This window comes from Lissotriton vulgaris, chromosome 4_1 (assembly GCF_964263255.1).
Source record: "Lissotriton vulgaris chromosome 4_1, aLisVul1.2, whole genome shotgun sequence".
NCBI lineage: Eukaryota > Metazoa > Chordata > Amphibia > Caudata > Salamandridae > Lissotriton > Lissotriton vulgaris.
Window position 1 is genome coordinate 1,453,112,816 of NC_141691.1, and position 19,243 is coordinate 1,453,132,058.

Consider the following 19,243-nt stretch of genomic DNA (forward strand, 5'->3'; position numbering starts at 1 on the left):
CGGAGCCTGTTTCATAAATCTGTACACTCACGTTTGCGACAGGTAAAATGCATTTTGCCATGCACGAGAGGCAAAATGCGACTCAGTAACTTGTTACCAAATAGTATTTTGCGTTTGTGATTCGGTATTAGGAAGGGGCGTGTTTAGCACGTCCCTTCCTAATACTGAAAAGCTCTGATATGTATGAATGTTTTGCAGCCAAAACGCAATTGCAAAACATTTAGAGGCAGATTTACAATAACTGGCGCATCCCTGCATATCATCAGGGATGCACCAGTTATTGTACGCCATACCTCCGCCACCATGGATGCGCCGCATTTACAATGCGGTGCACCATGGGGCAAAAATGGCACAGATGCGTGACACATCTGTGCCGTAAATGCGGGGCATTGCTGGAGTTGCATCGCAAGCGCGATGCAGCTCCAGCAAGGCTCTTGGGGGCCCTATCCGTACAATGCTTCGTCAATCCTTATGCCAGCTTCAAGCAGGTGCAGGGTTTGGACGCAGCATGGGCACAAAAGTGACTGAGTGAAATCGCCCCCCCGCCCAGAAACGCCTCCTTCTGGAGCAGGGCTTTACAACGTGACGCATCTCCTGATGCGTCACGTTGTATATACCCCGCTGCATGGCGCATCTTTTGCGCCGCGGCTGCGTCACAAACGCAACAGCTACATAAAAGAGGCGCAAGGGGCTTGTAAATCTGCCCCTTATAATTTACCGAGTCCTTAATGGAGGCAGTAACCCATTAACAAACGGGAAGAGATCCCCAAGGGACCCCTTTTAGAATGTGGGTGAAAACGTTTTTTTAGACCAGGCACTGCCTACTCTCAAAAATTAAAAGAAAACGTTTCTTTTTTATTTTTGTAATGCAGCCTGTTCCTTTAAGGTAAGCCGACAGCTTTACAAAAAAATATATAACTTTATTTAAAAAGCAGTCACTGCCTTGGTGGTCTGCTGATCCAAGCAGGCCAACATCCCAGTGATTGTAGCCATTCACAAGGGGTCGCAAATTGCGACCTACCTCATGAATATTGATGAGGCAGGTCCATTTGCGACCTATTAGGAACCACAAACAGTGATTGAGACACTGTTATATATAGCTGTTCGCAATTTCCTAATTACAAATTGCAAAAATTAGGAAATCGCAAACAGACGTTTTTGTACATCTGGCACTTAGGTATTACGAATTGTAATCCTAAACTGTCTTGCTTTCCTTCTACTGTTTTCCTTTTTTCAGGGTATTAATTCTGCCCACATATTGGTATTGTGAAATATTATATGCTTTAATAATTAAGTTGATGTTTTCAAGAATTGCTTAAAATGTAGATTGTTTTATCTGTATAATTATATCTACTCTTAATTAAAAAAATATAAAATGTTTGCAAAATAATATTTTTGCCCGAAAAAGGGTCTACTTCAAATGGTACTGATTAATAATGAGACATTGGTACTTTTGATGATTTTTGGTTCAGAACGTAGACACCCAAAAAAATCCATGAAACCTTGAGGCAACAAGCCAAAAGCAAGTCAAATATTTAACACTGTAATAAGGAAATAGCCCCTCCCATACGTGATCCCGCCCCCTGGGACACGTGATCGCCTGCCTCATTTCCGGGGCGTAGTACCTGTCACTTTTAGGTAATGTGCAAAGGTATCCCGATTTACTACTAGAAATATCTTCTTTTTCTGCTTTTTTCAATCCTTCCGTCAATGTTGCACAATTTTAATGGCAGCAACACTTTGAGAAGGGAATTTTAGGACAGGTCTATCTTTTAATGCGCGACGTTCTCTGCCCCAGAGTCTCCGCAGTCGTAAAGTTACTACTACTAACATATTTCTGCATTCTCTTTATGTTTTAAGGGTGACACTGCCCTGGAGACTAACAATTCGAAATCGTCTTTGTCAGTGAAAATTCTGGATGCCACCTTTGGAAAGCCTGCAAACAATATCATTGTGGAAGTATATAAGCAGACTGAAAATGGAAGCTGGAGTCTCGTTACCTCTGAGTAAGTTCCAGTTTACAGAAAAAAAAGATATTTACTGACAGGGCTGAATGTGTGATTTGCACAGATCAGAAAAAATATACATACAGGCAATACCCTTTGACAAATAAAGGTGAGACATGGTTAAATATCCACTTGCGGCTCGCAGAGGAATACTCTATTTTAGGAATGTGCGAAATCCCAGTGTGGAAAGTGAAACGTGGAAAGTTCATGCATTTTTGTTTTTGCACGTGGAGTGGAATTACACCAAATCAAACTGCTTGAGTTGGTCTTGAGGCACTGAGGTAAATACATTGCCCCTCGCAAGCAGGTGTCACAGCCAAGCTCCCCTTCTGGGGAAGTACCTATAAGGAACACTGTCAGGAGCTGTGGTGGCTGGTAACATGAACGGGTGGGATGCAAGCAGGGCACACACGGACAAAAATACACTCACCCACCTACATGTACATTCATTCACACCCCCATGCAATCACAAGCGTGCACAGATATACCCATTATTCACAAGCACACACACAGACCCATTTATAGCGTGTGTGCACAAACACAAATATATTCATACGTACACACATGTCTTGCACGCACTTACCAGTCATTACAAAAACAACTTGGCAGCTGCATCGGTGATCTCGGCTGGCTTCAGGGAAACCTCTGAGGTCCTTGGAGGGGTGGGACTGCCACCTCCCCTCATTGTCTGACCTTAGGTTAGCCGGTGAGGGGAGAAGGCAGTCCCTTACTCATCAGAGAATGGAATGGGGTCAGTAAGAGTTGCTAGCTCCATACCAGTCTGTGATGAGCTGTCACTGATTGACACTCAGCCCTGGGTACTTTAGGACTTAGAACTGAACGACCCAGGCCAAGGCTATCAGTGACGCTCCCCCTCGTCATGAGAGTGACTAACAGTGGTTTGCAGAGTTGAGGAGGTCATGCCCACAGAACTGTGTTATTTTCAGCCCAGCTAGGTTCAGCTTAAGCAGCCAGGCGCCTGCACAGTTAGTGCCTGTATAGCACCTGGCTGTCTGACCTGAATATAAAGAGTGTTTGTCAGGCTGAACTTTGCTCCACCTGAAAAACAATCTTCATGTATGCCAAAAGGGGGTGGGGGGCATGCACCCCGAGAGACAGGCCGCTGCTGGTCAGTGGCCTGCCAGTGTATTCACCAGAAATGATTACCATCAACGTAACGGCAATGGCAAGCCCCCAACAATGCAGTGAAAAACAAGAAATCTGGTTGGGGAGAGTATGTGGCCTTATGGCTCAACCGCTCGACCCCGAAGGTGCGGAGCTGGGTTTGAGTCTCGGCAGGGACGCTCAACATCCTGTGATTCTGGGCACATCACTTAATCTTCCCATGCCCAACAAAAACAAATAAAGATGTCTATCTATAACGCAACATAAAGCGCTCTGACACCTTTGGGTCAAGTTCGCACTGTATAGAACTGTGAAGGGAAGGGAAGAATTCCTAAATGCCGGGATGGATCAATTTGTGTTTCGAGTATTCCTCCCTTTTTTTCAATCCACGGGGAACAGATGCAAAAACAACAATTATCCGCAGTTTCACATCTGGGGGGAACTTTTCTTGCATGTTCATTCCCTATGATAGCTGAGATTTCCAAAATCCAAAGTGAATGTGAATGTGCCTGTCTAAATGCCCTCCATGAGATTCATGGAAAATCCATGTTTCTCACACACATAACCACAAAGAAGAAAAGGATTTTTTAGCCTGTTAGACTTCTGAGAGAGACAAAATGTGACCCCCCTCCCCCTGAGGCACAGGGTCAGACTGATTTGCATATAGCCCTGTCTGAACTGGGTTGGCAGAGTGGGCTAAAGAACGGTTTAAACCCAGATCTGTAGCCACTGTGTAGTTAGGTTAGACTTTCCATAGGAAGAGCAGGGTTTGCGTATGTTACTAAAATGTTACTTTACGTTAAAAACACCCAAAAGTCACTGAAAAAAATGTAGTGGCTTGTATCTTGATCTTTGTGTCTCTAGATAGTAGGTCCACAAGCCCACCCAGTGACATAAACATAGAGGGGGCAGTGGGGCTACGTTTATGTTCACATCCATGGGAATAATCCATTGTTCGATAAGTATCCCTTCACAGAAGCCTTTTCTTCTCATGGTGAGTGGTGATAAGTAGGCAGAGTATAAGAGTTAGGCAGTTGCACTTGAAGTTGAAAACTACAGCCACAAAAAGTGTGGCCAACACAAAGATCAATTGATTTGGAAAGGGTACTCAAAAATTTTGGCATATTTATCAAGCAGTTGCATCTCCCTTGCGCCATACAACGGGGCGCACAGGCGACACAACTACTAAGTAATAATTATCAAGCTATGTAAGGCCACCTTGTGTTGCCCTGAGTGGTTTGATAAATCTGCATTAGTGCAACGCAGCACAAATGCCTGCGTTGCGTTCCTCTGCGCCAGGGATGCATTCCATAGGTGGAGTATGGATGTTCCTATGCATTCACCCATGGAGTTTGGCGCATTCCCAGATTTACCATGAGTGTTAGACCTGGGAATACGTAAAAATGATACACCTCCCCAGATGAGGCATAACGAGGATAAATATCTGTATTTCTCCTAGTTTTCTTCTTCTTTCCATGTGGGATGCATTCTGCATCACACATAGACAGAGGAAAAAAGCCTATAAGGATTGTTTTTGTGCGAGGTCTCCCTTCCTACACAAAAACAATCCTGCTGGCAACGCCGGCACTCTTGCACCATTGTGTAAGGGTGCATGCGTTATACAGTCAATTCAGGGAAACACTCCAGCTTAGGTAAACAGCTAGGCATGTAGGTAAATGGAGACATTTTATGAGATGATTTGGCACCTGACAGGCCTGGAGGTCTTTGATGGCGACAGAGCTGGGTTGTTGGAAACTGGAATGGTTTTAGAGCATGATGGTTTCTCTACTGGTTGTTAATATTGGCAGAAGGAAACAAAGAGTTATTTTGTGAATAAGAGCCTTTGAAAGACTGGGGGGTGTTGAGACAGAGTCAGAATAGTGTTGTTGGAAACAGGAAATGCCTAAGATCATGAGAGGCCCTCTATTGTCTTACCTAAAATGCCAATATCACACCAGGCAAAGTGCCAATACCCCATGAGTAGCAGGTTTTAGGTGTTGTATGGGCATGTGGAAAGAAAGACAGGGAGCAGGAGCGGTAATGCATAGGACCAACATGAACGTATTGGGGAACAGAAGAAAGGAGGGCGAAGAAGTCATGGATACGTGGATAGTGAAGGCTCTGGCTGGTAGTGAGGGGAATCAGGTTATGCCAGATATTTCTTTTTAAAAGGCGGGGCGCTGTTCGAGATGTACTAGAGTCATCCAGAGAGAACTTCTGGACTCATGGGCACTGTCTCCTCTCACTACTGCAGTATCTACAGTCAGATGCCCCATTCTCATTCTAATTAATAAATACATTTATCAGTCACACACCGGCTTAAAGCAAGTAAGAATGAGGTAGAGGGCTCTTCATTTCCCTAGGTCCTCAGGCGTCTAAGAGGGCAGAGGCAGTAGGTTTAGAAAAGGTTCTTCACAAAGCCTGAAGGCCTGGCCAGTCTTAGCTAGGGTGGTCTGCACTGTGTTTCAGCACACAAGACCCCACCGCATGTTGTCTACCTGAGACTTTAGAGTGTCAGCACTGTTGAAGGTAGGGGTCCTCACTCTTTTGCAGACAGGAATCCGTCCAGCATGCACCATGCCATCTTGGTGGTTTGGTCTGCCTCCTTCAGCTGATAAAGACGGGAGGCCCTCTTTATAAATGCACTTTTGACGTTGGTTGAAGTTCTTCTTTTGCCAGTTGTATACCAACACATACAAAAAAACAATGTCTCAACCAGTAATTATTTTGCAAGGCAATTTAAACACAAATAATTAATCAAAAAGAGAGTTGGAACAAAGGCAGACCCAAAAGATTGGTTAGAAAAACAAAATGTTCTTATTTGCAAGTAGTTATAACAGCCCTACAATAAATTATATGTATAAGTAACCATAAGTGGGTTGTGCACTGTACATGCTTGTGACAGTGAATGGCGCAGTGACACAGTACAGTGAAAAAACAGCGTGAACGTTGCTAAAATAACAGAGTTTGTGGTCAATAACAAAAAAGAAGGTATATACAGGTAAGTATTTCGGTTTTAAAGTATTTAACTTGACCACATTGGAGCCAAAGTTAACGCTGAGTGGTCGACAGAGTTTCGACATGTCGGAGTTCGGGTGGTCATCAGGACAGGTTACTTGAGTTTGTAATAGTGCTGTATAGGTAAAGAAAAACAGGGATGAAACCCAGGAGTGACCACCCAACCTTCAGGTCGTTTTTCCTCTCAACACCACTTTGCTCTTTTATTACTTGACCCTTGGTCACTCCTTGGCCTCATCCCTGTTTTTCTTGACCTATACAGCACTATTACAAACTCAAGTAACCTGGACCTGATGACGACCTGAACTCAGGCTGGTCGAAACACTGACGACATTCCAGCGTTATCTTTAGCTCCAATGTGGTCAATTTAAATAATTTTAAAACGGAATACTTATCCTGTATATACCTTCTATTTGTTATTGACCACAAACGCTGTAATATTTGCACTGTTCACGCTGTTTTCTCACCGTTGTGTCACTGACCTTTGTGTCACTGCGCCGTTCACTGTCACAAGCACGTATGGTGTGCAACCCATTTATGGTTACTTATACATGCAATGTATTGTAGTGCTGTTATAACTACTTGCAAATAAGAACCTTTTGTTTTTCTACCAATTCTTTTGGGTCTCCTTTTGTTCCAATTCTCCTTTTGATTAATTCTTTGTATTTAAATTGCCTTACGAAATAATTACAGTTGAGACATTGTTTTGTGTATGCATACTTTACCCGGGTCTCAACTGGGTTAATGGGTATACTCCTGTCCTCTGTGTCTATGATTTGTATACCAACATCACTATTTCACTATTTACTATTTCAGTCATGGTTATGGCATTATTCTGTACTCCTAAGAATGCCATTTTCAGAGGTGTTTCGTCATTTTTGCTGTTTTGGAATTTCCTCCAGGAAGTATGAATGAGAAGGGAGTAAACATCAGTGTGGAATAGGAGCACATTCCCACAGTAAGAAGCCAGCAGTCTTTAGCCAAGAATGTGGTGACCTTGGCTTGGTTCCCTTGACTTCACTGCCGCTGACGGGCAAATGCGTTTCCTTTTTAAAAGCCTCTGTAATTTTATTTTACTTCTGGTTGTACTGTGGACTGCTGTTAATATGTTCTAACTATGTCATTTGCTGACGCAAACCATTATATTGTACTGGATGGATGAATGATCCAATAATGAAATCACGAAAAAGGAGACACTTCCCCCAGGCACTCTTATTGAGATTACTTTTTGTAATTTATTAGGAAATTGATAAAGTAAAAATAATGATGATTTGTGTAGTCAAGCCTGCAGTTTTTAACAATCTCCTAAACTCACAAGAAGCATTGTTAAAGACAGATGCCTCTCTTTTGGTCTGGTGCTGCTCTCCAATTGTTGCATTGGGGGCAACTTTTTGTTTTTTAGTCCATGTATTTTGGATGACCAACATCCAGGGCTTAATTTGAAAATAATTAAGTGCCGGGGCTCTTGTCAAGAGGCCACTGCATCCTCTGCCATTTCCCCTGCCAGTGCACCACCACATCTACTAGCCATCACACTCCTGCAAGTGGGACAACTCAGATTATTCCACACCCCTAAAGCTATAAGAATGGCTTGGGTGGCAGGTATTCGTCATTTTTTTTAATGTTTCCTGAATTAATAAATAACTGTTGTGGGGCTTCTCTCTAAATTAGACAATGCTGGTGTTGACAATTAAGTTCCTTTGACAAGCGGCGGAAAACACAGGCTCAAATTAAACACTTCCAACACCTTTAGACTCCCCATTTCTATCCCTAACCCCAAACCTCAGTAACTGGAAAATTGACCAACCTTTTGAATTTTCCACATCTTTAAAACTGACATTCAATTGGATTTTTAAAAGTACTACCTCAAGCATAATAATGAGGTTGAGTTCTCTTTGCGAGTCTTACGATATGGCTGCAAATGCTGGGATGCCAGTGCGCCACTCACACCCATACCAATATGGACATTAAAAAAGTCCTGAATTTGAAAAACCTGTCCGTTGAAGTGGCAGAGGCTGCAATTTCAGCTAATGATGTGAGATACATAGGAGAAGCAGAGTGGAGTTGCCTAGATCACTGTGTGCTCCCTCCAATGCCTGCAGCCTACATTCACAAAGTAGAAGCTGTCTTTCAAGGACAACATTCACTTTTGCAAATGGATGCTGCATCAAAAAAAGTGACCTCCGGTGCTGCAGGTCACACATAAATAAGCCTCTTAGTTTTAGGTCCTGTGAAGGTTTATTTTTGCTGTTGTAAAACCTGCTTCTCGCGACTCACAGGCTTGGCAATCATAATAGGGCCAAGGTCTCATCGTCGTGTGAGTGTTGCATTGCACCTGTAGCCATTTTCTGGGGCTGCCACAGCTAGCGTCTAGCGTGCCTAGGAAGCTGGGAGGTACACTGTATCCTATTGCTCTGAAAGGCAGGCTAATGCCACTGATTATGCCTGAGCAAAATCTAAATGAGCGACAGCGAGTGTACCTGGATGTCAGCTTGCATGGGAGAGTCGGAGAAATAATCCGGTGAGGATCCTGAAAAGAGCTCTAGTCAGTGGTTAGCTGTACTTTCAAGAGAGACAACCTTGTAGCTGCCAGTAGCGCATCCCTTTGAGGCTAGAGCCCAGCCCCACAGTGATCATAGAGGGATCACTCCTGCATCCCTTGGAGGCCCAATGGCTGCATGGAGCTAGTATATGGCATTTGTACTATTGGACAGATTCCCAAGGGTCATAATTATTCGTAGATCTGTCCTCAAGATGTACCATGATGTTGAGTGTATATTGAAGGTATTTTCTCAAGCTGCCCATCCTCCAGTCATCTGCTTCTTCAAACAGCCATGTTCTTTGAAGGTTCTATAGTCACATCCTAAACGTTGGCACCGTAATTGTTTGCTAATATTGTATTATCGATACCAATGGGGATGATGGACAGAGCGTTTGAGCAAATCAAACACTCACCCCCAGTCAAATGATCTGGGTTGAATCCATCATCATTCTTTAGCTCACTCCACCACCCCAGTTCAGACATGGCCATATGCAAATCAGTCCGACCCTATGCCTCATGGGAACAGTCCAGCCCGAACTGCCAAGCCATGTCTTCCCTGGACCGGAAACAAGCATCCTGGGACCGGTTTCGGGTTCGGCTATCTTGAATCCAGTGGCAGAATGAGCAAGGGACCCACGTCTGGGCATACCCTGCCAACTTAGGGCGAACAAAGCGATACCAAAGAGGATGCTGAGCAGTCCAGCCAGAATTGCCAAGCCATGTTGTTCATCATCCCCTTTGGTATCTCTTCATACAGTTTCTGCCGAAACGTTTTTGTATTATTAATCTCTTCAAGGATAAAAATGCCTCTCAGTCTTTACTTGGTCTGGTCAAGTTTCCCTTCAAATTCTGGTCTTAAGTCTATCCTTTCCCTTACTAATGCATTTTGTACATTATGTATAGAACATTGTATGGCCTTGGCTTGAGCTTTCTGAGCTCTATTCTGAGCTGAATTATGTGCACTTATCCGACCTCTAACTGTTGCCTTGAATGATTCCCATATCGCAAAAGGTAAAGCAGTACTTCAAATAGCCTAAAAGAACTCCTTTATGAACCTACGTGTTGCACCTAGCCAAATCTGATCTACCAGGGGTGTTCCATCGAACTGACATTGTGAGCTTGAAGTTTTAGAAGCTTCCATCTCTATTGTGATCCCCACTACTGAATAATCTGAAAATGCATTAGTCCAAATCATCGTTCTGTGCCACTTAAAAAAAAATTGTGATTAAGAAGAAATCCAGTTGTGAAGCTGTACTATTTCCACTTGAAAAATACATAAACTGTGTTTGGTTCAGATGATCCAAACACCACACAGATTTAAATTCTATTCCATTGAATCAACAGCCTTTGCAGTTGAGGTTTCATCTGTTTTTTTATTTCTGTTAGAAGTATACCGTTTGAGGTCCTCTATATAGTTAAAATTGCTTCCCCTAATTGAGGGCTCTTCTTCCCTCATTGCAGGAGCAAATATTTCTCTCAAGGGCCCATCAACAACTTAAACAGATCAAGGGGGACTGCTTAGACTCAAACTTTTACCCAAATCCATTTACCCTGTTTGTCTCTTATCACCTTCCTTACCTCCCAGTCCACTGATTTAGAGAGGTCAATAGCTACTGCCCGAACAGCTAGAACTGCTTTTGCAAAAAAAGGCATGCAAATAATGTTTTTGTTGTGTGTTTGGAGACAAGGAATAGAGGTTGAAAAGGTTCTTGATGGTGTTCACATGTTTTATTCCCTGAGACATTCGCATTAGGTCTTTTAATTGAAAGAAATCTCTGGAATGTCTCAGTGGCATAGCAATGGAACAATAGGACCAGGTGCAAGCAAGGAAAATGCCTCACCACCTCTCATTTATTTGATCACTTGTAAATACAGCCATAATTTGGATGCACTGGGCTCCTATCACAACTGGACCCGGGGATCACTGCATCTGTCTCACTGTTGATAGCCAGGCCATTTGCTTGTTTACTTCTGGGTGTTGATTAGATGTTTGCCCATTAAGAGTAGTCTTGGGTGGTCCATATTCTGGTGCAGAGCTGGATGAGGCCATCAATTGGTTTGCAAATGAAAAGCCACCCAACTGTTACTATGCTTCCAAGCTTGTAGACAATAAGAATGATGATACATTTACAGCATCCTAGCTAGATTAATCATCACTTTACTTTTGACTGCATCTTCTTATTTTTGGAAGTAAATTGTAGGGAAGCGCCCCTTTTGACATGGTCACCCACCACTTTTTGCCTGGTATCTGGTGCAACTGTAACTGAAACTGTATGATTGTTTCACAATTGACACCCCTTTAGGATCCCTGTAAGTCCCTAATAAGGGGTACTCCTGGTATATTTGGGCCTTGGAACTGAGGAGAGCCCCAAAGGTCTGCAGCACAAATTGTGCCAACTTAAGGGACCCCTCACCAAACTCATGCAAACCTCCATTGCAGTCTGCGTGTCTTCGTGCAGAGAAAAATGAAGAGTCTACAGGGCACCCATCCCTTCGTGCCATTCCTGCTAATCACTGCATGTGGTACAGGTAAGTCACCACTATTGAAGGTTTTACAGCACTAAGGAAGGGTGCACTATATCCATGTGTGGGCATATCTGAGGGAGTGTATATGTCTCTTTGATATCTAAGCTCACCCATAGATATTACAAGTGTACACAGAATCCATGACAAGTACATAGGCTGGACACTCGTGATTATGAGTTCTCCAGCTACATGATGACTTCACTGTACCCCATGGGGTTTGGTACCAAGCACCTCTTCTCAATAAACCCATACTAATTCCATTGCTGGATTTATTAATAAATGCACCCAGAGAGCACCTTAAAGGAGCCCCCGGAAAACCTACCAACTATGAATTTGTTGACTGACCGTTCTCAACCAGCTGCCCAACATTGACAAGTTTATGACCTCCTGGGATGAGAGCCTTTGCTCTCGTAGGCCAGGTACAAAGCCTGCTCCGGGCAGACGTGTTCACACCTCCTCCACGAAAGAAGTGCATTCCAGTGTGGGAAGCTTCAAAGGCCCTGCCGCCTTTGTTATGCGACCCAAGCCTTTCCAGAGAGTGAAGATGCCCAACCCACTGCCCCGACCCCACATTTTGGTGGCAAGACAGGTGGGAAAATTAGTAAGATTAGTAGGTGAGCCTACATTCAGCCAGCACCACCCGTAGGGCAGGGCCAGTTGATGTGAACCCAACCTTTCAGATTCCTCTATCTTGTTTAGGATGGAATTAGCATTTCAGGGTCAGGCATATGCCCACTTCCCACAGAAATGGTCATATAGAGGGTGTCAACGCCCTAAAGCTAGGTAGCGCATTGGCTATTGCCAGCCATTCCCCTTAAACAACTCGAAATTGAGTATTTAGGTGGCACCCCTGAATTCAAGAACTCAGATTTGACAAATCAAGAGAAGAAGGACGAAAAAGAGTCCCTGCCAGGAGAGAACTGCAGCAGACCTGTGTACTTTGATGCAAAACCGTGCCCGACCTGAGAGCTAGACGATTGCCAAAGCCTTGGGTAGCCTGCCAGTACTTCGAAAATCACCTATAGTCTCTTTTGGAGTAAAGGAGCTACTCCTCTGCAGTTTTCAGGCACCGACAAACAAAGTCGAGTCCACTGCTTTGCAGCTCCTGGTTCTGACTGACACTGCAGATTGACAGGAGAAGGTACTTGCGCTCTGAAATGTCAGATCTGTCTCCCCACAGACTATGAAGACAACAGGACCAACTGAAGCTGTGCAGCACCAACCGCCAGGGTACTGTACCCCCTGCACCAAACACCAACAGGGAGTGTCCAGTCCAGTCCATTGAGGGAAAGCAGCATGACTGAGACCCACTTTGAGAGTGGCCCAGCTGCCTTGATTTCTCCCCTGCCAGCTGTTTGTCCCTGACCGTGATGCATCTATGCGCACCCAGCCCAGTCAGCCAAACACTCTGCACCGAGCATCCCAGCCCAGGTCCCGATGAACCAGCTTTGCTCCCTTGCTCCAAGACCCCTAAGCCCCTGGACCCACTGGACTCTCTGGACTCTCTGCACAGTGTAATCCATTTTATTACACTATATAGAGAGCCAGCTTTCCACATGAATCATAATACGTTTTTCCCTGTGCCGGACCAGGATGCTCACACTGTGAAGTTTGTTTTTCAAGGCATGTATAAGCAGTAATATTTCAGATAGTTACAGTAGCAGGGCAGGCCCGATAGCCCTCAAGGGAGGTCCCAATCAGCCAATGGTATATGTTTAAGTTAAGTAGACATTTATATTTATTAATTTGCATGGTTAATTGAAACCATTGCATGAATAAAACTGCAATGTTACACTGACATCTTAAATGGTTCCACGGAATGAAATACAAAGGATACAATTTAGGAGTGTCACTTCCAATAGATTAAAAAAAGAATTCTTCTTTACACATTAGAGACAGGTCCACAGTACAGTCACCCAAGCACACATTAAACAGCATTGTCATTAGAGAAAGGGTTAAAAATATGTATATGCAGAGCAACATATTTTTCAGATTAAAAGAAGAGTGGATCAAGGAGGTGACTCAACACTTAAGTTGGCTTTTTACAGTATTATTGGTTGTTGAGGAGGTTCCAAGGCTGCAGGGTGTTCCCTGCTTTGAATCGTATATGTACAAGTATGCAGCCATTTGTTCCTTGTCCTTATGTATCACTGCCATGGGATGCCATTAGTTTCTTTTAGTACCTGAGGAGAAATCTAAAAAAAACTGCCGTTCATTTGTGTGTCTGTTGGGGAAAAACATGACAACATCACCTGCCTGCATTACCTAATTCCTCTTTGGTTGAAGAGTGGGCGTAAAATTATTTTTCTCTCTCCCAGTAATTCCTTACAAGTGCATACCCAGTGCAACATATCTTCTTTCCCATTTCTATATAGCTGGCAGTCGGTTATGGTTGAGATGCATATCCATGGAGGAGTGATGGTAGGATACCCTGTCGATATCTCAGGAATTTTTCTTTTAGAAAGTTAGAAAAGCCTGCATGAAAGTAGGGTTGGGGTGAGGCTCTGTCATAGCTTTGCAGCAGATGCCAATGGTGGGTTCTGGCCCCCACTGCTGCCTTGAAATGAGTCAGTGAGATGATTTTGATGGTTTTAGTTACCACCTTTTTAAAGCTGGAATGAGTTGCAGATGTTGTCCAGAGATCTTGTAGGCCAAGTTGCGTTCTAGTTTCATTGAGGTAGGCCTGGGCAGGCGAACTGATTTTAGTTGGTAGTTTCAGCCATAAATACGAACTTAATCGATTTGGTTGGTGTTCCAGATTTTGTAGTACACATCTCTCCTGGTGAGGATTGTTTCTGAAGCAAAAACTCTAGCCTTATCTGAGATGGAGAGGTGTATCTGGGGAGGCCAAAGTTCATATACAGGCCCTAGACACAATCCCATCTAGTGTTGATGTGTCCCTTCCAAGTAGTGGCTCGCTACTGTAAGTATTTTAGAGATCAAGGTGTATGAAAATCTGTTAAATATGGAATATTCAAAGACCCCCCTCAAAAAATAAATGAAAGGGGTCTAATCATTTTGGGATGTATGATAGTAAAAATGATTATTGAAGACCAGTCATAATCATTCCATTTTACTTTTTCATATTGTTTAGTTTTACATTATAGTATTTATTTTATATATTGCATCCATGTATTCTATTTGTTCTAATTTAGAAAGTTATTTACTCTTTAATCCAATACTGAATTGCTATATCATTCTAACATACTTGTTCTAACATACACATCAAGTTCACACCCTTTTTTAGAGGTGGGCAGTAATGGGAGATCAAGGAGAATTTAGTGTCTCACCCTGCCACTCACTTCTTGCAATCACTGCTTCGTGGGTCGAGGATTAAGGTTTTCATTATAGCGGAGCCACCTGTAGCTTTAGTGTTTTGTAATCCCTCTCTGTGGAGTGAATAAGGTTAGACATAGACCAGACCAGAAGAGACACCAGGCATATTTGCTAATGTTTTTTTCAGGGCAGCAAGCAAAGCTGCTGCGTTGTGTGAAACGGAGAGAGCTGAAATGCCCCGTATATGGTAAGATGTGTGTTGCATGATGCAGAATGCCTCAGACATAGAAAGAGGAAATAACAAGGAGAAAAAAAGGCGTTCCATGGGCGTTTCATGGTTGTTCCCATGCAACTCACATGTATTTTGACCATCCCCAGATTTACCAGAGTTGGTAAACCTGGGAGTGAACCAAAAAGATACACCTTTTCAGGAGAGGCATGGAAAGAAGAAACATCTTTATTTCACCTTGTTACTTTCTATGTGTGCTGCAGTCTTAACACATAGAAAGAGAAATATGCCTCTCAGGATTGTTTCTGTGCAGGTGCCCTTTACTGCACAAAAAACAATCGTGCATGCAATGGAGGCACCCAAGGGTGCCTGCATTGGCGCTAGGATGCCAAAAGGGCACCAACGCCGGGGAAAAGGCAGGAATGTGCTGTATTGACTTAAATAGGACACATTCCTGCCCCTTCCCTGCCAAGCAATGCACTGCAACAAGGTGAATTGTTGTGCTGCACTGTGTGACAAGTTCATAAATCTACCCCTGTATGACTTCCATGTACAATTTTTTTATTTTATTTTATGCGTTTTTATATAGCGCAGACTTTACCCGAAGGTGTCGGAGAGCTTCACAATAGAAACAGTAATGATACATAAGGAGAAAATTACAGGTGAGCATGTTACAAAAGCAAATGTTACGTTACAGGAGGCAATAGTGACAATTGAGCAAGTATCAAGAGCAAACAAAATACAATAGGTGGCAAATGATACGTTACATGAGGAAAAAAAGTGACAAGTGTGCATGTTACAAAAGCGTACAAAGTACAAGTGGAGGTATAAAACTGCAATAAAAGGCAGATACTCAAAACATAAGAACAAACGTTGCGTTACATGAGGCAATGGTGGCAATTGTGCATGTATCGGATGCAAACAAAATACAAGAGGTAGCAAACGATACATTGCACGAGGAAAAGTGATGTGTTCATATTACAAAAAAGTACACAATACAAGTAGAAGTATACTATTGCAATAAATGGCAGGCACTCAGACTACAGGAACATACTGGGAAGGCACTTCTATAGTCATGGAGAACAGAATTTTCCTATAATGGAAGGACTTTCTTCAGATAATAGGGAGGGTGTGAATTAAATTTGGAAGTGTCTTTGAAGGAGGAGAACTTTGAGGTCAGTTTTAAAGCCTGGGAAGAGGTGGTGGTCCGAAGCGGAGGCGGAAGTTAGTTCCAGATTCTTACTGCATTGCCTGAAAAAGGATTGGGCCATCGATCTTTCCTTCTTGAAAGTGGAAGGTTCAAGCAATACATTTTCCGCATTACGTGATGATCTAGAGCCTCCAGAGAGTTTCAGTTTATTCGCCAGGTAGCGAGGAGTGGAGGAGTCATTGCTGGCAGAAATCTCCCAGTCCGTCTGGAACATTGGTATTACGTTGGTATTAAGACTGCCACTTTTGCGGCTGGCTTTGGGAAAACAAAAGTTCTAACAGGTTTGCCTTGCACCATGGATCTGCCATCTCTGTTTTTTTTTCTTCACAAAAGCGCCTGCATGCCTCATAGTGGCCAGAGCACCCTGGTAAAATGTGCCCCATAGCATTTCATTGCAGTTGCTTTTCATTAACTAATCGTCATGAATGTCTGCATAACTATCTAAACGTATCCAAAATAAGTTTGGGGCTTTAGATACCATGCAACGCACCCATGAATAATTGAATCAGGCAAAGCAGAACTTAAACAGAATTCAGAAAATTGATACCTCGCACTGGCCAGTTTCTAGGAATGGTGATGTTTTAGTCTTCAATCGTGTGATAAAAATGGCCTGTTTCCATCCCATGTTGCCATTACACTAATAGTGAATACTAACTTGTTATTCACTATTAGTATAATAAAAATTAAAGTACCAGGAGCTGAAACGAGACCTGCAGTGGCAGATGATGTAAGTAAAAAAAGAAAATCCTAAATTTATGTTGTGGTCGGTGCTTGCGGGTTAGAGTGTATTTGTTTGTGAGAGTGTGTATTTGTGGGCATTTGTGTGTATGCAAGTAAAAAAAAGCCTATTATATGTAGTGATTAAGAATGAGTGAGACTGAGTATCACTAAGTGAGTGTGAGTGAGCCAGTGTGAGCAAGAATGAGAGAGAGTAACAGTGACTACAAGAGTGAGAGGGGTTGAGTGAGAATGAATAACAATGAGTGCAAGGGAGTGTGCGTGGATCACAGTAAGTAAGCAATAGTGAGTGAAAATGAGTAAATCCGAGAGGGTAACAATGATGGCGAGTTAGGGGACACATACTTTGGCCACTCGAGAACTTTTGCACCTACCTGGACTTGGATGCGCGGATTCCCTGTTGCCCCCTGCTGACTCCGAGGCTCTGCTGGCTGTTGTGGGGAGATTGCTGCCACTCTAAGCCGCCGCCTCTCCTATTCCGCGGATTGCGCGGTGCCCTGGACTCTGTTTCCCTGAGGGCACCGCGGTCTCGCAAGAGGTGTGCGGGACTCACCCCGCCCCTGGGACTTCAAAATCTGGCTTGGGCTCCCACTGCGCGGGACGCGTGTGGTCTCACCCGGGCTAAGTCCGGGCCAAGGGCGGGCCCGTCCTTGCCCGTCAGTGTCTGTCAGAGGCTGAGCCAGGCCTACCCTCTTAGCTCTATATCCTGCCTCTCACTATTATCACTGTGTATGTCATAGATTAACGTCCCATCGTGGTGTTTACAGTGCCTATTGTAAAAATAGCCACCGGTTTTGCTGTGAAAGATCTTATTTATCTCCTCTAGTAATCTGAAACTGAGAAACCCTATGGGCAAAAGGAAGCTATCAAGCCCGAAGGCCTCCATGGCTGCTGGGTCAGTAGCTCAATCCCAGCAAACTTTATTAAACTACCTTAAAGGGGCAGTAGGGGCAATCGAAAAGCAGATTTTGTCAATCGAAGAGTCAATAGAACTAGGCTCATCTAGGCTGAGCTCGGACATTGTACCCCTAATTAAGTCTCCCACATTAGAACACATCATACCTAATAGAGGTGCACATAATGGGTGCGTTCAGACCAGCTCAGAGAAGGTTTTATCTATCGATAGTGATTCTCCCACTCAACCACCACAAAAAATGTCTAAAAACCCTTCCCCTTTGGAGTCCCATACCACCAAGAGAGTTGTAGTAAACGCACAAGTAGCGCCTTTGGCGCCTAAACCACCAAAAAATACATCAAAAGCAAAGGGATGGGGGGAGTTTCTAAAAGCCATATTAAGGTAGCAACTATTATAAATGATAACCAAGACGCACCGAGTGACATTAAAAATCTGTATAATTTGGTCGAGAGTTTTGGCTAATGTCCCTCTGAGAAACAAGTCATTACATTGGCTAGGCAGAAAGGTAGGCTTTACTAAGCAATTGTTCGCAGAATTTAAGATGGCACGACGAGTTCACTGTGTGGGCCACCGTGAAAAAATGGTAACAGGTGACTGCATAGTTCTGACATTTGCCTCTCCATTACTGGTTAACAAGATACTAGGGGAGGGCGGAAGTCATTTCATAGACGCAGTGGGGATTAACATTCTACCTTTAGGCTTTGTTTATCCCCCACCTCCATGTTCAGAAGAATCCCTCAACCCTAGATTTTATACTACCAACTATAGCCAGATGTACCCTCTTCCTACGTACAACAGATTTAACCTACTCTCTGGTTTAGAGGATAACGGTTGACTGGTTGATGGTTCACCTTTTTTCCTTGAGCGACAATCAACAGCTCCCAATTTAAACCATTATCAACCAGCATCAGTATCATTAATGTCCCCACTAGGGTTAAAGGGGTTACCACTTCTGAGGCTGAGGCTAGCGAACATGCAGCTATAGGTGCTCCGATGCAAATGGAGGAGATTAACGTGGTCTATAAATTTCCCCCAGGTCCTCCCCCACCGTAGTGTTCTTTGGAGATTAACGTCCCACAAATAGAGTACACATTAACTGAGCAACTAAAAGTTAAAAATCCAGTAGACTATTCTGTGTCTGGAACTTTCCTACTTAAAATCATTTACTGGAATGTAGCAGGACTTCGTTCCAAGATGACTAACAACATCTGGCTAGATCTGGCAAGAAATTTTAATATCCTATGCCTCCAGGAAACTTGGATATCCACAGAAATACATCTTGAGGGCTACAAAACTTATACTTCGCTCGCCCTCCCGTCAAGTACAGGCAGGTCAAAAGGGGGCTTGACAATATTTATTTAAAACATCTTAAACATTGAGGACATAGACCCATTAATTCTGGAAACTAATTTTCAAGTCCTGAAACTGAAAATAAATAAATCTACAGATTACCTCCTAGTCAACTTTTACAATAATTTACAGCAGGCGAACTTAATGAAAGCCTTAAATTATATTTTTCTTTGTTTACAGGAACAAAGAAATAGATATTTTAAAAAAGATTTGAAAATAATCTGGGGCGGTGATTTTAATTTATCACTTTGTAAAAGTAGACATAATAAGAACTGTGGAATCCTAGATGAGCATAATACCGCGTTAA

The 19,243-nt window shown here is 43.3% G+C and overlaps 1 protein-coding gene across 1 annotated transcript in view; it reads left to right on the forward strand.

Annotated features, from left to right (window-relative positions):
- Window positions 1-19,243, forward strand: part of LOC147724097 (transthyretin-like) — a 52,866-nt gene that overhangs the window by 2,438 nt on the left and 31,185 nt on the right. Inside the window, exon 2 of the mRNA XM_086965678.1 lies at window positions 1,861-2,006. Coding sequence (XP_086821804.1) covers window positions 1,861-2,006 — 146 coding nt within the window. The remainder of the gene's footprint in view (window positions 1-1,860; window positions 2,007-19,243) is intronic.